Source organism: Stigmatopora argus, chromosome 2 (assembly GCF_051989625.1).
Source record: "Stigmatopora argus isolate UIUO_Sarg chromosome 2, RoL_Sarg_1.0, whole genome shotgun sequence".
In the NCBI taxonomy this organism is placed as follows: domain Eukaryota; kingdom Metazoa; phylum Chordata; class Actinopteri; order Syngnathiformes; family Syngnathidae; genus Stigmatopora; species Stigmatopora argus.
This window is the reverse complement of record NC_135388.1, coordinates 13,105,822-13,126,217: the sequence shown is the minus strand read 5'-3', so window position 1 is coordinate 13,126,217 and position 20,396 is coordinate 13,105,822. Positions and strand designations below refer to the sequence as shown.

General features: G+C 39.6%; 1 protein-coding gene across 1 annotated transcript in view; it reads left to right on the top strand.

Moving 5' to 3' along the window:
- The window catches only part of elp4 (elongator acetyltransferase complex subunit 4), a 45,931-nt gene that overhangs the window by 12,782 nt on the left and 12,753 nt on the right, over nt 1-20,396 (top strand). The window contains exons 7-9 of the mRNA XM_077590446.1: nt 1,330-1,518; nt 5,339-5,447; nt 7,848-7,954. Of these exons, the coding sequence (XP_077446572.1) occupies nt 1,330-1,518; nt 5,339-5,447; nt 7,848-7,954 (405 nt within the window). The remainder of the gene's footprint in view (nt 1-1,329; nt 1,519-5,338; nt 5,448-7,847; nt 7,955-20,396) is intronic.

Genomic DNA, 20,396 nt, shown 5'->3' with positions numbered 1-20,396 from the left:
AGGTGTTGTAAGTAAAGTATATTTTCTCTGTCTGTAGTTTTCCCCCTATCCTTTTGTGGGGAAACTATGAGCCAACTGTGGAAAAACTCAAACAATAAGGTTTGCTTTTCTTAGATTCCTGTGATACGTATCCTCACGAATCTTAGGTCATACTCTATGGAGAGGAAGTGATGGCGAGTTGGGTGGAGGTAAATTTGGGTGGGTCTAGATAATAGAGGAGGAGGGCTGATGTGTGCAAAAAACAGAAAAGCCGAGCAGATTTAAGACGAGCTTTGTAAATTCTCACCTCAATACTCAGAGGACATCTCGAAACAAAAAAAACAAAAGACAACTTTACGAAAGGTTAAAACCCTCTCACAGTTTTGAACAGCTTCCTCCATTCTCTTACTTTCAGTGATATATATCGGCCTGCTCTTTTCTCAGTCCTCATAGGAGCGGGATACCGCTGATCCCTTCTTTTGGGGTGGGGTTTTTCAAGGGAAGTCACTTTAGCCTCACCAAGGCCCCCTTGGCTGTCGAGCCTCTCTTTGGTGCCAAGAATGTGCTGGGGTTTCTGGGTGGCGGCCATATTGGAAGCCTGTCTGACAGGTCCATTGTGCGTTTGTCAGATGGCCTCTGTGATTGGGCAGTTGTGTCCACTCACGTTTGGGCACTGTATTGCGATCGTCTGTACTGCTGAGCCCACTGTCCAGACTCATATGGAGTTTGGGAATACAACCCAAAACGCAGCACCTATAATCAAAACGACAATCTGTTACTCTTCGTGTACACTCTGTAAACTTGGAATTGAATCACTTTTCTTGCTTTTTTGTTTGTTTGTTTGTTTTTTGGTCAAAGTTTTGTAGAATTTCTGATGTTTTAACATTAATTTACACTTTGTTATTCTCACGATAATGCAAAAAAGAATAATAGATGTGCCAAGAAGTTGTTCCAGACTCTGGGGATTTTTGGCAATTTTTAGAAAAAACCCTGAACTACTTAATTTACTTTGGATAATGCCTTGAAAAATTCTCACAAAAGAAAATCATTAAAATCTATTGAATGCAAGGGGTGACGGGCTTGATGCATGATACCACAAATGAAATTGTTGTAATCAAATATCGAGGTTATTCACTTTATTTTAGCTGTTCTATTGGTTTACATAGAAATTGAAAATGAAATATTGTCATCTTTGGCAGGCAATGTTTCTACGTCTTACCTAAATATGTCAAATCTTTAGGGAAAATAAGGAATTGACCTCACTGTTCAAACACTCTAGTAAGGAAGTGTAAGTAAAGGTTGTTTGATTAATTTTCGTTGTATCCTTTGTTTTCGTTTTGCCTGTTTTAGACTAAGTCACGGAACATCCTACGTATTGGGCTTCATTCACTCGGTTCACCACTGTGGGGTGATGACCTGTGTTGCCAGGAAAATCCAAAACACAGCCACGCCCTCACTACCTTTCTCTATGGGCTCCGGGCTTTGTTGAGGTCATCACTATCAGTTGCAGTAGTTACAGTGCCAGCACATCTGATTCAGGTAAGGCATAAAAACTTTGAAAGTTGCAACTGCGCACAAATGTGAACTGATAAGAACAAAGAACATTTTAACTTTCCCCTCCCCCGCTCCAAATGGTCCATGTGATAAATATTTTACCTGAATGTATCTTATGGATCTTTGGGTTGTGAGCATGTGGGTTGCCTTGTCGTGGTTACATCTAGACCACAAAATATTATATCCTTTTTAAAGAGGTTTCCACTCAACTTATATTAATAAGTCGAATTCCCCTAGTGCTGCCGTGGATCGACTGAAGCCATCAATAGGGCTCTTCCTTCTCATCATTCCCTTGCTAAGCTGTTTCTAATGAACACTGAATGCAGAACCCTCCAAACTTATGTTTGCTTGGTTTTGATTACATCCATGAACTTCTATAGCCTAAAAGTATTTATATGGTATATTATCTTTAAAAATTCTTACTGGTTGGTGTCGTCTCGGGGTTTCTATTTGTGTTTAAGAAGGGGGTCGTTTTTTTGAGTGTGCGTACGTGAGTCTGTTTCCAGTATGGCCTCTCAGTGTGAAGGTAGAGTCATCTGCTAAGGCATATGGCAAAGCGCAGACCTCCCCTGGATAGAAGACCAAGAGGCAGAGTCACCAGAGGAGCCAATTTAGACTTTCTGCCATTAACATTTAGTAACTTGTAGCTATTTTCTTTTCCAAACCCATTGACCATATTTCTTAATCACAACCTTATAAATGTCCTCTATTGCCATCAAACTTACAAAATGAGGAAGAACAGCAGGGATGCTAAACTTTGAGAACAGCTGGGTTGTCACAACATGCTCTGGCTCTACGCCTATATCCTCAGTGCTCTACGGCCTTGGCTTCGTCAAAGAAAGGTAGACTAGCTAACTAGCAGATGTCAGCTGTGGTGGGTGCGGTCCCCAGTCCCCCATCCGGCCTGGCCCTCAAACCCCTTAATCTGTGTCCTCCTCCTCATCCACCCTGGAGATGGAAGAGGAGGGGGAATTTAGTTTTGAATCAGGTGTTGGCTGACCAGGCCAACGTTGATGGGGTAACTTTAGAATGTTTCCGTAATCCAAAAAATATTTTTCAGATAGAGTAAAAATTTGTTGCATTTTTGTAAATAAGAGTTTTTGCCCTAAACTGTAATTAGTATAATTCGTTACTCTGGATCTTAAAAAACTGTCTGGTAATAGCATTGGGATAACTGTCCGACACTGTGATGGTCCCCCAATTCATTATTGAGCAGTTTGGAAAGCTAAGCCACACACTGAAAGCATTCTCCAAGCAGCCTGGTGCCTCAGTTCATCTGAAACATTAATTAGGCTTGTCCTGGTCGTACTTCGTTCTACTATCGCTAGCTACCACACCCTTCCTTACAAAAAACACACACTCTTTCTCCTTAAAATGTATCCATGTACATCTCCCTTGCTTGTCAAACTAAAGTGGTTTTCTGCCTCATGCATAGACACTCTCTTTCCAATTTATAACGTACAACTAGATAAATTATACTAAAATGCAATTTAGTCTTTTTTCGTCCTTTTTACAATTAAGGCTATGTAGTGTTTCGTGAAGTAATTATGATATCACATTAAAGAGTCTGTTTCTTTTTTAATATTCATTATTAATTTTCATTTAAAAAGTCACTACCATGCATCTTGATGGTTGACCTAATGGTGGCATTTACTTGGTTTACGTTAAATAGTTTTGTTCTAATCGTTTTTCTTAAACAGACTATTAAAATGTATCACTTTTGATTATCAAATACTGTACGATACATGTGAGCTTGTTTCCGAATGTACATCTAATATTTAGAGGACAAATATATACATGTGCATAGTTATTCCTCCAACACTTCTAGAACAGCAGTTTATTCATCTATTGTGCTTTTTTTGCATAGTTCCCTAACCCATGACAGAAAGATTACATTCAAATTGATTGCGGGGGTGGGAGACATGTGCAACAAAACATTTATGAGTGTGAGCGTGAATGGTTGTCCGTCTCCTTGTGCCTTGCGATTGGCTGGCCCCCAATTTAGGGTGTCCCCCGCCTGGTCCCCTCACCGTTGTGAGTATATGTGGTACAGAAAATGAATGAATAAACAAAAGCATGCACAGGATCTTAACTAGAGTTTAATGACAAAGTACTTTTTTCATGGAATTTTTGAATAACTGCTAAGGGGTTATATTTGTGTCCTTTCGTTAGAATAACTGTCGTTTATGGCTCTGTGATATATCAATATAAAAGCTATTAAACTGTTATTAAATTAATTTATAAATGTTCATCCCATGCACTTTAAAAAGGAATCTTTCAATAACTGTCATCTAAAGTTATCTTTAGTAACTGTTTTTGAGTATTTGTTATTCAACTTTTCAAATTAACATCGTTAACTTGAACAAATGTGTTTTGGGGACAATGCTGAACCTTTGTGTGAAAGCGGAACCTTAAAAGATAAGTTATTGTAACATGAAATGTTTATTTTGTGATTTTCATAAGTCATTTGTGTGAAGTTGGCCCTAGCCTCACCTCTTAATATCTTAAAATGAGTGCAGTGATAACTCCATAGTCAGTGATTAATATATTAGAAGCCTGACAGCAAAACAGAGGGAAAATGCCATTTGATTCGCAGTCTAGGCACCTAACCCCTGGCCTCACATTCAATCTGTTTACCTTCCACATTGCTACACTATCATGCGCTGAGCTGCCTTGTTTCAATGGAGATGTAATGACTATAATTGTCTTGATTTAATGTCTATTGATTTGATTAATTTGTTGTGAAGAAAGTGATATTGCTGGACAGTATCTGAAGTTGAACATTTATTTTTTTCTTCTATATTGGATGGATGTGCTTTGATTTGAAAAAAAATGGATAAAAAGATTCTCACGAATTACTTCTTTCTCCTAATAATTTAAGTAATTAATTGGATGACTACATTTGAGTCATAGTCTCGCTTAAGGACATTTTAAACTACTCTACCCACCTCTGCTGTTAGCCTTGAATGTCCTGCACGGACAAAGTTTGAGTACTTATTATTGACCACCGTTAGTGTTGTGAATAATTTGTTGTAACCAAATTCACACAAGCTTTTAATTGCCTGCGTGCAAGTGACCTCAGATACCCCGTAAGTGGTAGCAGCTATGGCTAGTGGGATGTGCATTCTTTAAAAGTAGGACAAAAATGAAAAGGCTGAAGAAAGAGTGGGGAAAAGACACGGAGGCATGAAAACTGCATTAGGCGGTGGCAGCCAACACACAGAGAAGGATTTGAATGATTCAGAAGGCTAAGGGATTAATAATGCAAGACTCCCTCTCCCTTCATCCCAATGTCCCCCTCCCCTCCTGCACTCCTCGTATTCTCTGCTTCGACCCTTATTTGTGTAGTTTACGTTCAAATTTCTTCCTACCTACTGTATGCACCCCAGATTGTTTCTCTCTCTTTAATTCTCACTCACCTCTCTCATGAACTCCCTCACTTACCAAGTCTCCAACCCAACCAATAGGTGGAGCTCTCCTCATCAAGCTTTTAACGATTCCTCCACTTCCCTCATGTCCTCTCCTGCTGCGAGCAGTTGTGGCATTACACACGTTGAAGTGAAATCGTTTTTGACTTTTGCATATTGACTCTTCCCTCAATATACGGGTCGCTGTGCTTACTCTTACATACGTTTGCTTGCCTGCCCTGGTCTTGTCTGTCAAGACCTCCATCCTGCAACATCCTCACCTGAGACCAGAGGCTGGAGTGACCTGGCCACAGGAATGATGACCTAATTTAGTTGTAACAGTGCTGGCCCATCAGGAAGAAGTTAATTATCTCCGTGTTTCTGTCCTCATTTTACAGAGCAGCTCTCTAATGGGCAGCATAACCAGGCTATGTGACAATGCCATAGCATTGGAATCATTCAAAGGGTCTGAGAGGGAGACCAGCCCACTCTACAAAGATTACCATGGTAAGAACACACACTCCCTCTTATCTCTGTGTCTCGGTTCCATCAAATACACACATGCACACAGGCAGTGCATTAAGGCTCTAGCTAGGCGGTGGATAGAGGCAGGGCAGCCCCCTTGCAGGCCAGCCTGTCAGTGCGTGTTAGTGTGCTGCTGCTCAATCAGACGTGCTCCTCAGTAGACAGGCCGGGGGGGATTCAGCTGCCACGCTGTACCCCCTCCTCCTCGCACCCTCACCCCCTCCATCCCTGCCTTCCCTCCCTCCCTCCAGCAGAGCCTCTCTCTCCTCGCTCGCCCCCTCACCATCCCCAGTCCCATACCCCTAAGGCTCTGGAGCAGAGCAGGCCAACACTGGGGAATCGATATTCTCACCATCACTCTCTTTTCCTCTCTGCATCTATCTCTCTATCCCTCACTCAATGTCTCGGTGGCCAGCATGCCCTGCTAATAAATGGGGGCAAGTCTTCCTCGCCTCCAGCAGGGGAGGAAGACGTTGGTAATGGACGATGGAGAGACAGTAGCAAAGAAAAAGGAAGGGGGGGCCAGAGTTTGCTACCTCAGACTTCCCCATCACTTTCCCACTAAGATTTCACCATCCCTTCTTTTCCTTGCGCGCATCTTCTCTCTTCTATCGCTATATCACACTCGCCACGTATAAAGGTCAGAATAAGCGGTTGGGGTATTTTTAGCAAATGACTTTTCAACTCTCTTGCTCACTCTTTGCATCCCCCCCCTTTCTCTGCTCTCGTGCCTGCAGTTAGACAGCCTCGATTGTGACAGATGAAAAGATGAGAAGTAAAAACATTCAATAGCAGATTTTGGTTTCATCCAACAACATGATTTATTCATGCAAAACATTTTTCACTCTGAAATGACAGATGTAAATTTACCAGACCTGTCCTGTCCTAACTGATAATACCACTTATTTGTAGTTATTTTTATCAGAACGTGCAACTTAAAATAATAACAAAATCAACAAAATGACAAGGAATAACAGCAAAACTCTGGTTCTGTATGCAAGTTTTTTCTTTAAATTTTCGTTCACAGGATCTAACTCATTTCTACTCTGGACAGCGGTAGGCATCCAATCAATTCAAAATGGCATCGTCAATGGCAACCAATGTGTTAAATGAGTGCCGTAGTAAGGGTTAATTGCCAAGTGCCAAAAACATATTTAAACAAAAGTAATGTCCTTAATCAGACCAAGTAATTCTGTTTGTGTCATGAAATACATCAATGTGCATGATTGTTTTCATTTGTGTTCATGGGTGCAGACGCATCTGGTATGAGTGTGAGATGACTGCGAATGTGCGTCCGTGAGTGTGCGCGTTTGCGGCAGCAGTTCAGGGCTGCTCAAAGCATGCTGGGAAGCCTGTCACCGCAAATCAGGCAAGGGGAACTCACCCAAGTGCACCGAGGAAAGAGCTCACCATCCCCCACTTTCTCTGTTTGTCTTCCTTTCCCCATTACTCCCTTGATCGCTCTACTTTTATCCCACGCTAATTTACACCAACCCACTTGTACAGTACTTTTTCAATTCCATCAAAATGTAACATTGCCCGCAACGAACTAATAAATGACGAGCTCAACTTCCACGTTGATGTTATCTACCTTTTCTATCGCACACTTTGATCTCTGCCAGGTAAAATTTGGGAAATGATGTGTTTCATAAAATGAAATAAAAGCATTACACAGGTGAGCACAACGTTCTTACAAGTTCATGTTTCTTGATATATTTTGAACTTCAGGTACTCATTTTATTTTTCTTAACCATAATCTATGACTCAACCCTCTTTTGTATACACATAGAGATGACCAAACAGTTTGAACCAAATTTAAACCAAATTTTGCTAAAATCTCAACTAATTTTCTGAATTTATAAAATGAGTTGGTGCGTTGTTATTTAAATGCAGTAATATATTTCGGTGTAGAGTGGAATTTCTCTGTTTAGGGATGTCATTTGATCATAGAAAATAAATATAGATATAACAATAGGATTGGAATAAAATGATTTTCTTGTTGTCTGAAAACCAGGGCTGGACAGGGAGAGTTTTTCAGACCAGGGGTCAGACATTTAATCAGGCCACCCCTGTAATGCCCACATGGACACACACTATATATTTTTGGCTATTTAAAAGTAAAATTTGCACTCCAATAGGGGCTGAGCGGGAGCCGCAGGCCAAATTATTAGAAAGGCACAGGTGGAAATTCTCAATCTACTCCCAGTCTGGTCTTGTTTGACACTGTTGCAACAAAAAAGAAAAAATGCAATTTTGTGCAACTTTAAAAAGCCATGTTCCTTTATAAATGTTTTGTCACATTTTAAATTGTAAGACCTCAACAGTTTTTAACTTTAAATGTTCCAATGTACAATATTCTAAGTATTGGTATATCCCTCACAGGTCTGCTACATGTACGCCAGGTGCCTTACCTCAACTGTCTTGCAAGTCAACTGCCTGACCATAAGGACTTGGCCTTTAAACTCAAGAGGAAACAGTTCACCATTGAGGTATGTTGTCAAGGTCACTTTGTGCTACTTTATGCTACTGGAAATGTTTCCATTGCCCTTAAATTATTTATTTCTTTATTTAAAGGTAAGCATGTTTTTAAAATGTACAGACAATACAATATATTGTAGACTGCAGTCTGCTTATATTGGGTTTTCGGCGATTGCGGTTGGGTCTGGAACGGATCCTCTGGGATAAATAGGGGCTTACTGCAGAACTATCATTATCATACATCAGTGTTTTTTTGTATTTTCTGGAGGAGGCATCAAGTTATTAAATTTGCTCTGCAATTTTTATTTATGTCTTCCAAATAATTATCACAATTGTCCTATCAATAATTGTATATTTGTATCTTAGTGGTTTCATTATCAATTATGTACACAAGCACGTTCCCTTCCTATTACCCTTTTCTTTCAATTTCTCTAGATACTGTATTGTTTTCATTCATTTTACATGCCGCTCATCCCCACGGAGGTCGAGGTCACGTCTGACAACTGAGATCGGCCTAAAATAAAATTTTGCTCTTTTTAAATTTTTAAATTGCACGCACTAGTTGATACTTTTCAGAGGATGGCCTTCCATTGTAACATTCAGTTTGTTTGTTTTTTCCTTCTCGTCCTGTCCGGGGTTCAAAATTTTTTCTACTGGCACATCACTTTGACAGAGTTGCCTGTCACTGACTCACTACTCTGGAGGCAAATTAAGGGGCCCTCCTCTTAGCTCAGGCTCATGATTGGTCCTCATTACATTATCATTACCTTATCACACCCTCTGGTCCCGGCTCTTTAGTGAGCCCTATTGTTTCAGTCAGAGTTCAGGGGGAGGAGAGGATCCCCCCAGCCCCCCATTCTCCAAACATTTCCCATAGCCTTACAGCAAACCCTTCCCATGTTCTGCCAGCATTTGCTATTCATCCTTTTTTCCTCCGATCTACACCCTTCCACTCACCACAGGAATTGCTTTTCCTAGTTGGGATTTATATGGTCTGTAAAAGTCATTGTGGTTATCCCCTATGGTCTTTCAATTAGGCGTGCATAATGGCGAGAGGTGATAAATTTGACTTCAACGCTACATTGGGAAATTATTTTTTTCCCCAAGTGGCTCAGGTGTCAACATTTTCACCAACATGTTGACATTAAGTGTAATGGTTGAATTGGAGAGTACTTATACGGCGCCTTTATCTACACATTTTACTATGCCCAGATTGCTTGTACATTAGCACCCATTCACCTACACAGTCACACACCCATGGTGCCCCCTGCCATGCAAGGGGCTGCCAACCCACTTGGGGCAAATTATGTCTCAGTGCTTGTAACTCATATTAATTCATTTTGTTAAAAGAAGTAAATTGGTTTTAAGCTTTTTTTTGTTTTAAGTTTTTAAGCATATGTAGGTATTGTTTGTCTTGTCTAAATGTTTAACTAAAAATCCCAACAAAAATTAAATGCAATCACATTTTAAGACTGTGCCACTAATTAAGGCTCATGGCTTGTAGAATCATTGCTGACTTCAGTATCAGTTATTATTTAGTAGCTATTTCAGTGTTAAAATTATATTTGGTGGCAACCCCACCCAGTATGACTACGTTTAAAAGGTTCAATGCGGCCTCTTGCTCGTACTTTACCGAGGTCTGGCCTGGAGCTTCCCTTGTGTCTTAACCAAGTTACTGTATGTCTCTTTACGTATATCCACATACACTGTACCGTACCATCAGAATGTAAATGGTAATAATTTTCTGATGGCCTCTGATTCGCTAAAATGCTACCTGCCTTCAGCCTCCTCTTGACTGATTACACATAGTTTAATGCACACAAACATGAATGTGCACGGTTATGAAAGAGTGAGGTTAAAAAAAAAATGTCATGATTTTGGACAACATCAAAATAGATTTCTGGCTTCTGAGTTGCTTTCAGAATTTGTTTGGCCTGGCGGTCTACTGCCTCAGTGGGCTGTTGATTGACACATTGATTCTAAGACCAGTGTCTGACGTGTGACAACTCACACCATCCCTGCTAATCACCTCATTTACTCAAGCTCCAAGACTTCTCTGCCCCGGGCCATATAGTAATGCAGCATTGCAGCACCATCTAATCTATATAATTCACAATGGTTCACAAAAGCCGATAGTCCTCCACTGTTTATAGTTTTTAATTAAATTCTAATTTAAAATGCCATTGTAATCGTATTTGCGATATGATTTCTGGAAATAACCGGCAACGATTAATATTGTAAGCCCCTTTACAGTCTGCACAGGTAGAAAAATTGTCACATCATAAAGTCATGCTTACTTCTTAAATGTGGTTTGACTTACATGAACAACAGAATGTGAAGAAAAATTGCGTTTGACAGCAGAACAATACTAATATTGATGCACATTTTTATTAAATGCGTAGAATTAAATAACTATTTGTCAGTTGAACACATTTTAGTCCTTCATCTGACAATTGCAAGCTTACAAGGTTCTGTTGGTTGTGTGATAAGGTTGCCATGGTAGCTGCTGATGTGTCAGAGAGTTCAAACTCCGGTTGATGAGCAATTATTAGCCATGATGCCTGAAGACAGACTTAACCCATAGCCCTGTCTGAGCAGGTAGAGGAGGCTAGGTGTTTACAAGATTAACACATTCTCATACACGCATACGCAGACAGTTCTTCACCCCTTGCCCCCAAAGATATTGACATTCAAATGGTGGTCTCAGTCTTACACTGATTGAGAAACCAACAGGGAAAGTGAACATGACTGATTCCTTCTTGTGCTCGCATAGTGTCTGTGTGAAATGTTTGTCCTTTCTGTCACTAGTTTCACAACACTAGATGCTTTAAGGATGAAACTCTTTTGTGGTATGTAGCTACATTTGCTTTTACCTTTGTTTGACCCTTTAAACTGACAGGCAATTTGCCTGTTGGGTACTGGGGTGCCAGAGGCAGGTCGTGGGGTCAAATACAGTGTAAGATGGGGATTTGTGTCAAATTAGTCTTCTGTTTGAGGCAATATTTGAGGTGTCCGTTTCTCTGACAAGCTTCATCACTTGTAGTCTGAACACTTGCTTTGAGGTTTTCATATTGTTGAATTCAAGTGCTGGAATTATTTCTGGTGTATACCCTAATTGCCTCTTTTCAACAAGTAAATAATGTCAACTTGCCTGACTGACAGAAACATTTAAGAAATGGAAATTACAGCTAAAGATGAACAATTTCAGCCTTCACATGAATATACATTGCCTCTGTTTGATGACAACCCAGAGAACTCAGACAATAGAGGCAACCAGAGACAACAATAAATAATAAAAGGCAGTCGTATAATCTTATATTAATGTAAAATAAATATTTACGACTTTTACAATGGCAACAATGTACATGGGAACACGAATCGCTCAGAAAGGAGTGCAGCTTTCAGAAAATTATCATTTGCAAGGACTTTGTAAAACAAGCAACGCATATGAGTTCATGCAGATATTTTCTTCTGTTCTAATTGGTTGCGATCCCTGTTTAACATAGTTTTCGTCTCTCTATTCAAGAGGTTGACATTCTCCTAAAAGCAATTTCCAAACTGGTTTTAAACTACTTTTGGTGGCCATTTTTGACAGCCTCGGTGTTTATTAAATAATACAACCGTAAACTTTGTATTGCTTCGAAAAGAACGAGAATATGCTAGGCATTGTTGTCATTGGGTAACGACAATGTTGTTAGGATGGTGATTCCGATGGACAGTTAAATAATATTGCTAAGAAGTAAAAAGAACAGGTTCTAGAGCCAAAATGAGGCATATAGAGTAGGTTAATGTTTCTTGGCATGCCCTCAAAACGTCTTTACGATGGTAGCAATGTGTGCCTCCTCCCCGTCGCAGCTTGTGGGTGCCGAGGGAAGGGTGTTAATGGACTTATGTGAGGAACAGAGTGAAGGCTTGGAGAAGGAGGGAGGGAGGTTGGAGGCATAAGCATTGAGGAGCAGTTAAGTGATTCTCAGGTCAAGTCTAATTAACATGAGGGCTTTTCCTTAGAGGCAACAAACTGTAATATTGAGAGAAAAATAATAAAAGATCGAATGGAAAAAAATATGGTAACGAGAAACTTAGTCTCAGTCCTCCATGCTTGTTTTTATGTTTTTGTTTCCATTACATGCATGTCCATAAACAGTATACAAGCCGCACATCTTAATGAAAAGTCAAGAGGCCTATTTTCAACATAGTCTGATAATTATTTAAGTAATTGTTTGGGGTTTGTTTTCTTTTTCTTTTTTTCAATAAGTTCAGGTTTTACTAGAAAAAAAAGTTTGATGATGAAAGCTGCCTGTTTTTTTTCTTCATTGTCTGTTTACATTTTTATCTAGTTTAATGTATTAACTGCTACTACTTGTTCTCTGGTAATCTTGTGTTTCCTCTTTCCTCAACAATTGAATGTGAATGGATCTTTAAAATAATATTCCATGTAAATAATTTATCACTCTTGTCTTGGTTGCTCACCAACCTCTGCCGCATTTTGGAACGGCTTCGCTTATGGTTTTTGCCTCTATGAGAAGGAGAGGAAGCGTTGCACAGGCCAGCCAGTTGCACGCGATCGGACGCCTTAGCCACAAAAATATTCACAACATACATCCGATGCGCATCTATTATTTAAGAAGATTTTTTTTATCTATTCCGCAAATGTGCATGCGTTTGAAAAACCCTGGCTTTGTAGGACTCTGCTGAGTTTAGTGTATTATGGGTCCAAACACTTAAGCTGTGGTTAGTTTGAAATAGTAGCACTATGTGCCATCTAACTGATTTACATTTCTTATTAAGGAAGGTCAGTTTTGCAGCAGTCAAATTAGTCATTCAAACTATAATGAGTATTTAACACATACGTGTTGAGTTTTAGTAGCTACAAAAAAAGTGGAATTATTTCTTTTACTTTAAAACATCCAGGAAGGCTGGTTGGCATTTTGCAGTTGTGGTGGCTGTTTAGTCAACACTAAGTAATAACATATCTGGTTCTTTGCCAAATTTGCTGCCTTCTGTAATAAATCGAGACAAAGTCAAAACATTTTGGCTCTCAAAGAGACAACGTTAAAACAAAACAAAAGCGGGCATATTTGCTCCTCCTGCCAGACTGTGTAAGATTATGGTCTGCCTCAACTCGCCCTGGAAGTGAAGCTGTTTCATCGGTGAGCAGTGAACCCTTAACATGGTCCATGCACCACTCAGGCCCCATCAGACCAGACTGGCCACACTGGGCTCAGTCCTGATTAAAGTAGCCTTACTTGTCTTCAGCTTCTATTAAAGCAAGTTCGTGGCAAGACAAGACCTTAACTTGCATGCCACCCTGCATCCTTGGGGTCTCACTGGACTAAAGGCTATTTGTAAATGTGCAGTGGGGGGCTGCCATTAGCATAATGATAGTGACTGGGGAATCATATCCTCTAGTGGTAAACTAGGCCCTCGCCAGATTTTGTGCTTCTGAATAATGTTATTGTTGATTTATTTCGTTATAAAATTGTATTGTTGCCTTGGGTTTTTGCCCTTTCTCTATGGCGTCTTAAAATGTTGTTAAAACGTGCATATATGTTCTCGCTGAATAAGTCTTCCAATAAAAAATCATTATTTAATTTAAGTTGGGAAAAAAAGAAGTTCGGAAAAATAGAAGTTTTTAAGAAAAAATGAGAAAAAAAATTAAATGACAAAGACAAATGTACTATTGTGCATTAAACATAATTCACTTCACCCGTATAGAGAACCTGACCATTCTGCAATTTACATAATATATATCGCACTGCCTACTCTGTCGTCAAATTATTCAGTGGAATAGTTGCCTCAATAATTTCATTCCCCCAAAAATCTTTGTCAATTAATCATGATACTCCCACTCGTGCAAAGAAAATGAAATTTGCCATCATGGGCACAAACTTTCGTGGTCACTGGTTCAAAGGTGGAATGTTGATCCAGGGCAGGAGCATCAAACTCAGAAAAGCTCACTGCTTGGCTCCTAAAAATAACTTTCCCACACTCTCACGCTCAGTGTCCTGGAATGGGGGGTGGTCAAGAGGCGGAGTTACTATTTGCTATGTCCCTTTTCAATTTGATAACTCAGTAGTGAACTGCTTTTATGTTAATAGCAAGATTGTGTGATTTCTAACAAAAAAAACTGACCATAACAAAAGAACATGTGCTTTTTCCCTTAACATTGTCCCAAAATTCCAACCACTGCGTTCATAACATCACTTTGCAATAGTATTGTACTGTTCACTAACGTGTGCTTTGGTGTTCTTGAACATCGGTGATATGACTAGTAAAAGCAAATATATTGGTGAAATACAGTTGTGTGGAATGTAGAGAAAACCAAAATGACCATATGAAAGGCATTTAATCGTATTGGCCAGTAACACCCCATCACTGCTATAATGCATTGTTAGAAAAATTGAAACGCCTTATTACCATACCACCGCCTATATAAACCAGCCAAAGAAATAGAAGCAGTAGAAGGAGACTGAATCATTTGGTGGAAACCAAGAGTTTATAAGTATGATTGAATAAGGGACACCAGAGATTAAATTAAAAACTTTCTTGAGCTCTTTAAAGGTTGATGATTATACAAATTAAGCTACAGAATTTTCTCGGTGTGTTGCACTAATCCTACACCACAAAAACTGCTCTGTGGTGCTTCTTCAACATGCACTTAGTCTTTTTCTACCTTCTCTCAGCCATCTCTCAGTGTGTTCTCACTTAATGAAAACAAATTGGGTCCGTTGATTCTCTCTTTCTCTCTAGAAAGACTATAGCCGCATTTGTTTCAACTAATCACAGGACCTACTTAACCCCTGCCGCTGTGATTATGGTTCTATTTAAAACGGATTCACACATCAGTCAACACAGAGTTGTTTAAAGCAGTGTCGGCAGTTCAGAGATGTCGGCCGGCGGCTGAATGTAGCGGCGCTCATGAATTTTATGAGGGCAAGTGTCTCTGTCCTTCAGAGTTCACAGGTGGCTATTGAAAGGCCAAGGCAGAGGATGGAGGATAGTTAGGCCGTGTATAGAAGACTGAATAGACTTTAATTACACTCCATCTAGAAGTCAGTAGGCCACACGAAGGACAAGTCTGCACTTCAAAGTTAGATGCCTAGAGGATGGGTCGAAAAAAAATCTGAGTGTGATGCTTCATATTTGTGTTTAGCCAGCAAAAAAAATAGGAACATGATTCCTTCTTTACCACCTATGTGTGAAGTTGGGGGAGACTCCGTGTGGGAGAATACTCCAGTGTGTGGCTTAACCAAACTCCCCTTTTGTCTTGAACAATGATGAGTGATGATGAGTGACAGGGGTTTTAGGAGTAGGATCTGGTGAACAGAATGCGCCTATAGTGCTCATCCAATCTCACACAAAAGGTCAAATCGGAGCCAAGCTCTGTATGCACTGTATGGAGGGTTTTTTGTGTCTCGTGGCTCATTTGTAGTAACGAAACACCACTAGATATCCTTTTGGGATGTGATATATACTCTGCGTCAAGACTATATTAACAGTAATGGCAACTTTTTTTTCTTTACCAAAGTCATATGGGTTTGAAATAAAAAGATCCCAGAGATTGATGTATTTGTAGATATTCATAGCACTGAAGCTGGTAACTTTGCAATCTTTACTTAGAGAAAAGAACACATGGACTTCAATATGATCTGACTCCTTATTGTGATCTTACATCATTAAATATATTAATTGGTACAGTGGTATAAAACGGTTTGGGATCCCCTGATATTTTTTTTAAACATTCTACCTAACCATAAATTAAGATGTTACGGGGGATGCTGCAAGAAAAAAATCTGAGAACCAATGATGCGGATGGACTAGGGTTCTGTTACTGCTTGTTATGAGTGGCTATGAATTGTTATCATAATGTTATAGTTTTGCTATGATTTGTCATTCAAATATCAGCAGTGTTGCAATTTTGGAGATACAGTATAATGCTCAATCAAAAATTCAAGACATTGGGTATAATGCAAGGAAAAGATGGCTGCCCTAAACACAACCATACCGTATATTTGTTTTACAACAATACTATACTAACTATATTCATATTATCCTGCATATGTAAGACTAAAAACTGCAATGTAGTGTGGGCCCTTCCTATACTTTTTTAGCTTTTCTTCCCTTTGTATTCCTGCAGTAAATACTTTGGTATGAGTGTCAGGGCCAATCCTTTGGAATGTTTCACAGAATACAATTGGTTTTGTGTAATTGACCAGTTCAGTCGTGTGATGGCTGTGGCACTTATATTGTGCAGTGGGCTCAAGAAATCGGGCACAGTTGTTATTTAGTTTTTCAATATCTATATATTTGGTTTACACAGCTCTATGGCTCACTTAGCAGCCTCTTTGCTGCCAGCCCTTCACTATGCGCACACACACGCACCCACTATAGCCCGGCTGCTTGCCCAGAATGAAGGGGACTTGCGTGCAAGTGTTTCCCAGGAGGCAACTGTAGACCGAGGCTTCTGAAGGCCTGGAGAGGGTTCTAGATGGCAGTCAGCAAGAAACCGTATTTCTTTTTCTTTTTTTTTATCGTCTGCTCTCTTCCTTTCCCTCCCCCTTTCATAGCTCAGGCAATGATCGTAATATGGGGTGACAGCTCACCTCTCCCTAGCGTGCCTACGGTCCTCGGAGCGTTAGGCCCCCCCAATGGAACCCCGCCACCACGCCCCCGAGTCCCGGAAGGCCACAAAGGTTACTCCATATGTTAGTCTGCAAAATTCTTATAAACCCCCACACTTTCCTCTCCATACGTGCATGTGATGTCTGTATGGTCTCTGTATTATCTTCACTCGGATGTTGTCCTTACACCGAGATAGAACATGGCCTAAACTCTGAAAGGTTGACGGAAGACATCCTCGTGTGGTGTGTTGCTTGATGAGCAATCATGACATCAGCACTTGCAGTAAAAGGAAAAATTAAAAGAAACAAATCAGCCCTGTCTTAAAATGACATGCATACATCTTCACAGCAAACAAATCAGTTATTTAAATTTGCTGCTAATACAGTAGTAGCACCTGTGAAACTTCATGAATTAGTTAGCGTTGATATGCCGTTTAGGCTTTTCACTGAATATACCCCAAATTACTCCAAAAACACACGTTAAGCCATATGAAGCATTGCCTCTGTAGAGGTTTTACCAGCCTCAAGCTGTTTTTTCATAGTTTACAAGATAACAAAATAAATACATTCATTTAGGAGGGCCTTGCAAAACCTTGAATTTGTGTAACATTATTACAATAGATTGTGTACCCCTTTTTTTTCTCTTCTCTTTATCTAAAATCCCCGGATTTGTGTCTGGAATCATATTTTTAACCAGTTTTTGCCTTTGGAATTGATAAAAAAATGTAGATTTTATGCATGCCTTCTTTTAAGCACAGGAGAATTAAGATTAAATTCTAGAAATTGAAATTACATCAGAATATTGCACGGTGTATATTTGAGTGTGGATTCCGGTGCAAGTCTAAACTTGCTGGCAAACTCAAATTGTATATTGAGAAGTGTGCGAATTGAGGGTAAGTTTTTGTGTGTGAAGATGAGTGAGGGCTTGAGCACAAAAGCATGTGTCATGATGAATATTAGAGAAGGTCAATTTGTGTACACACTAAAGTGCTTAATTTTCTCAATGTCAACTTGCTTGCTTGCTTTTTCTATTTTTTCATAATTTTTTTCCTTCTCTTTTTAATTGAAAATCAAAAATGACTTTAAATAATGTTCTGTATTTGTATTATTCATCTCATATCCTTTCAATCATTCATCACTCCAACACCCCACACTTGGTATAGCTTGACTCTAGTCAGAAAGTCAGAAATTTTTCAAGAAGTTTTTTGTCAGTTTGGCTGACATTTATTCTGGAAGACATCTAATCCATTTGGGGGGAAAAGATCAGAAAGTTGTCCCTCACGTACAGTACACACAAAAAGTAATGGTTTTTGGTTTGGCAGACTCACCATTGTACCAAGACAGCAGCAAAGCTCTGGAAATCAATTTGGAAAGTTAGATTATGCACAATAACTGCCAGAGGGGGTACGTGCGGTGACTTAGCATCCTCTCCAAACAGCCTGCAGGCTTGAGTTGCATCTCAGCCACACCTTAAATGTAAAAAACATTCTTGTGTTGTCCGGGGACGCATGCTATGGTAACTCTCCGCACGCAACGCTTTACCCATTTTTAACTAACTTAACCACTTTACTACCTCAGTGTAAATAATTTTTTAGGGTTTGATAGTTATATAAGTCGTCACATCCTAAAGTTGCGAAGTGACATGGCTTAATTATACCGTGAAGCCAATAATAGGTTGATTCCAAATGTGTGCGTGTTAAAGACGTGCCTGCTTGATTGTCAGTTTCGTGATGAATAACAAATTCCTTCTCTCTCCCCTTTATATTGTTTCAAAACATGAAGATAGCAGAGGGCAATCTTTTCCTCCTCTCTAATAATTATGTTAGCCAATATGCTCAGCCATATCACCTTGTCTGCTAAGAAGTACAGTGAAGATGGGATAGAAGTGCACGTATTGAGTCTTTGATGGGAAACGTGTCATTCAGATGAATTTTTGCTTTGACACAACAGCAACAATTACACGTAAGATTTCATTTCCCTGGTACTGAAATGATTAGGAGTACTATATATTTTTATTTCACTAGGGTTTTGGTGCAGGTTGTTACTCAAGCTTGCCATGTTGTATCAAAACCATAAACTAAAAGACGTTCATCTCAGGACATTGGAAAAAAACAAAGCACATTTTCATGCTTGTAACTTGAATCAAGCATTGCTGGATTGTTTTGTGCTTCCTGGGAACGCACGGTCAAAGGTTTTGTGGTAGTACTTTATTTGAGTGATAACTAGATCAGTATTGATAATGTATTGACGATCTAAACCAGCCAATCGCTTTTCCATTGTTAGTAGCTGATAACATTGTGTTTGAGTAATTTCACAGGTGGCTTCCCCATTTGTTTTGAATTCCATAAAACAAAGTAGAAATCATCAAAGATGATACACCCATTATTAGTATGGAAATTAGCACCTGGATGCTGCCGAGTCCTGAAAGCTTGTCACTTGAGTGACAGCCCGAGACACTTGTGCTTCATTACACTGTATTTAACGTATGTTTTATGTTTTTCCAAAGTCCATTTTTGGCACATTATTGCCGGGTACCGGCTCACGTCGTGTTGGTATTTAAGACAGGTTTCCACCAATATTCCCGAATTGTGAAGACTGTGGCACTTCCCTTATAACGGGGGGCTGTCGTCTACTGACAGATCACAGTCTGGTTGAGGGAGCACAGCAGCATCCCACCTCATTACCGTAGCAACACACTAACCGAGAGAGTGACACACTACTCTCTGATTAAGATGTAAATTTCCTCTAATTGGAATGTAAATTCATACATTTATATGAAGACGTCAGCTGTCAGTTTGCAATATTGTGTCCTTTTTGCTGCCTCTCCCCTGATCCCCAGGCAGAGGACGAGGTGCCTGTATTCTGTATCATGCTCCCAGCAGCCCCATCCAGGGATTTGCCGTTTGTTTAATGCCAGGCCCATTGTCCTTCATCCAGCCCATCATTGTAATTCTCCCCATTCATGTTTTGGTGTTTTGTCACCGTCTGATTTGCTCTCTCTACCTGTGTTTGTTTCCCCATGCATGGCTGAACCGCCAGAGCTTTGGGGAAGGGGGCGAAGACCAGGGAGGCGGGGACTTTGAGACGGGGCCCGGGTCATTGGGTGGCCGTATTTTGTGTGTGCATCGATTACTTCTGCTGAATGTTCTTGAATGCAAATAAGTCTTCCACTTTGAGAGGAAGCACATGTATCTGAAGTAATTAATTTTACCCTTGAATGCCAGCTGTGGTGTTGGTGTGACACGCTCCAAATGGAGCTTTCTCACCAAAAAGGTGTTAATATAGGGATTTGGCAGATGAAATAAGTCTGTTTGCCAATATGTATTGTGTCCACAGAAATCCAATGTGTCTTTTTGTAATTCAAAGACTTTGCCATATTGTTGATGCGTGGCCATGCTGAGATTTGAGTCAAACATTATAAAACATTACCTTTGTTCACCATGGATTGCTTAAATCAAATTCCAATAGTTGTATGTAAATCATTCCACAACAGTCTTACTATTCTAATTTATGGAAATTCAAAACCAGGTATACACCAGCGTTTTCAAAAAGTCATTATCACATTTAATCTTTTTCAGTAAAGTGTAATATATCATCTGCTTCATTGGACATTTTTTTTACTAATGTGATTACTATAGGTCTTTTTCCAGTGAGGCATCCGAATTTCATGTTTTAAAGTTACTAGATATTGTTCATTTGATCATATTGCAAAGATACCACCTTATTTCAAAATGATTTAAATGTCTTAAGAGTAATTGTTATAGTACAATAGTATTTTAATATTGTACATTCGTGTACAGTGGTGCTGTCAGAAGATATGTTTAAGCTTCAT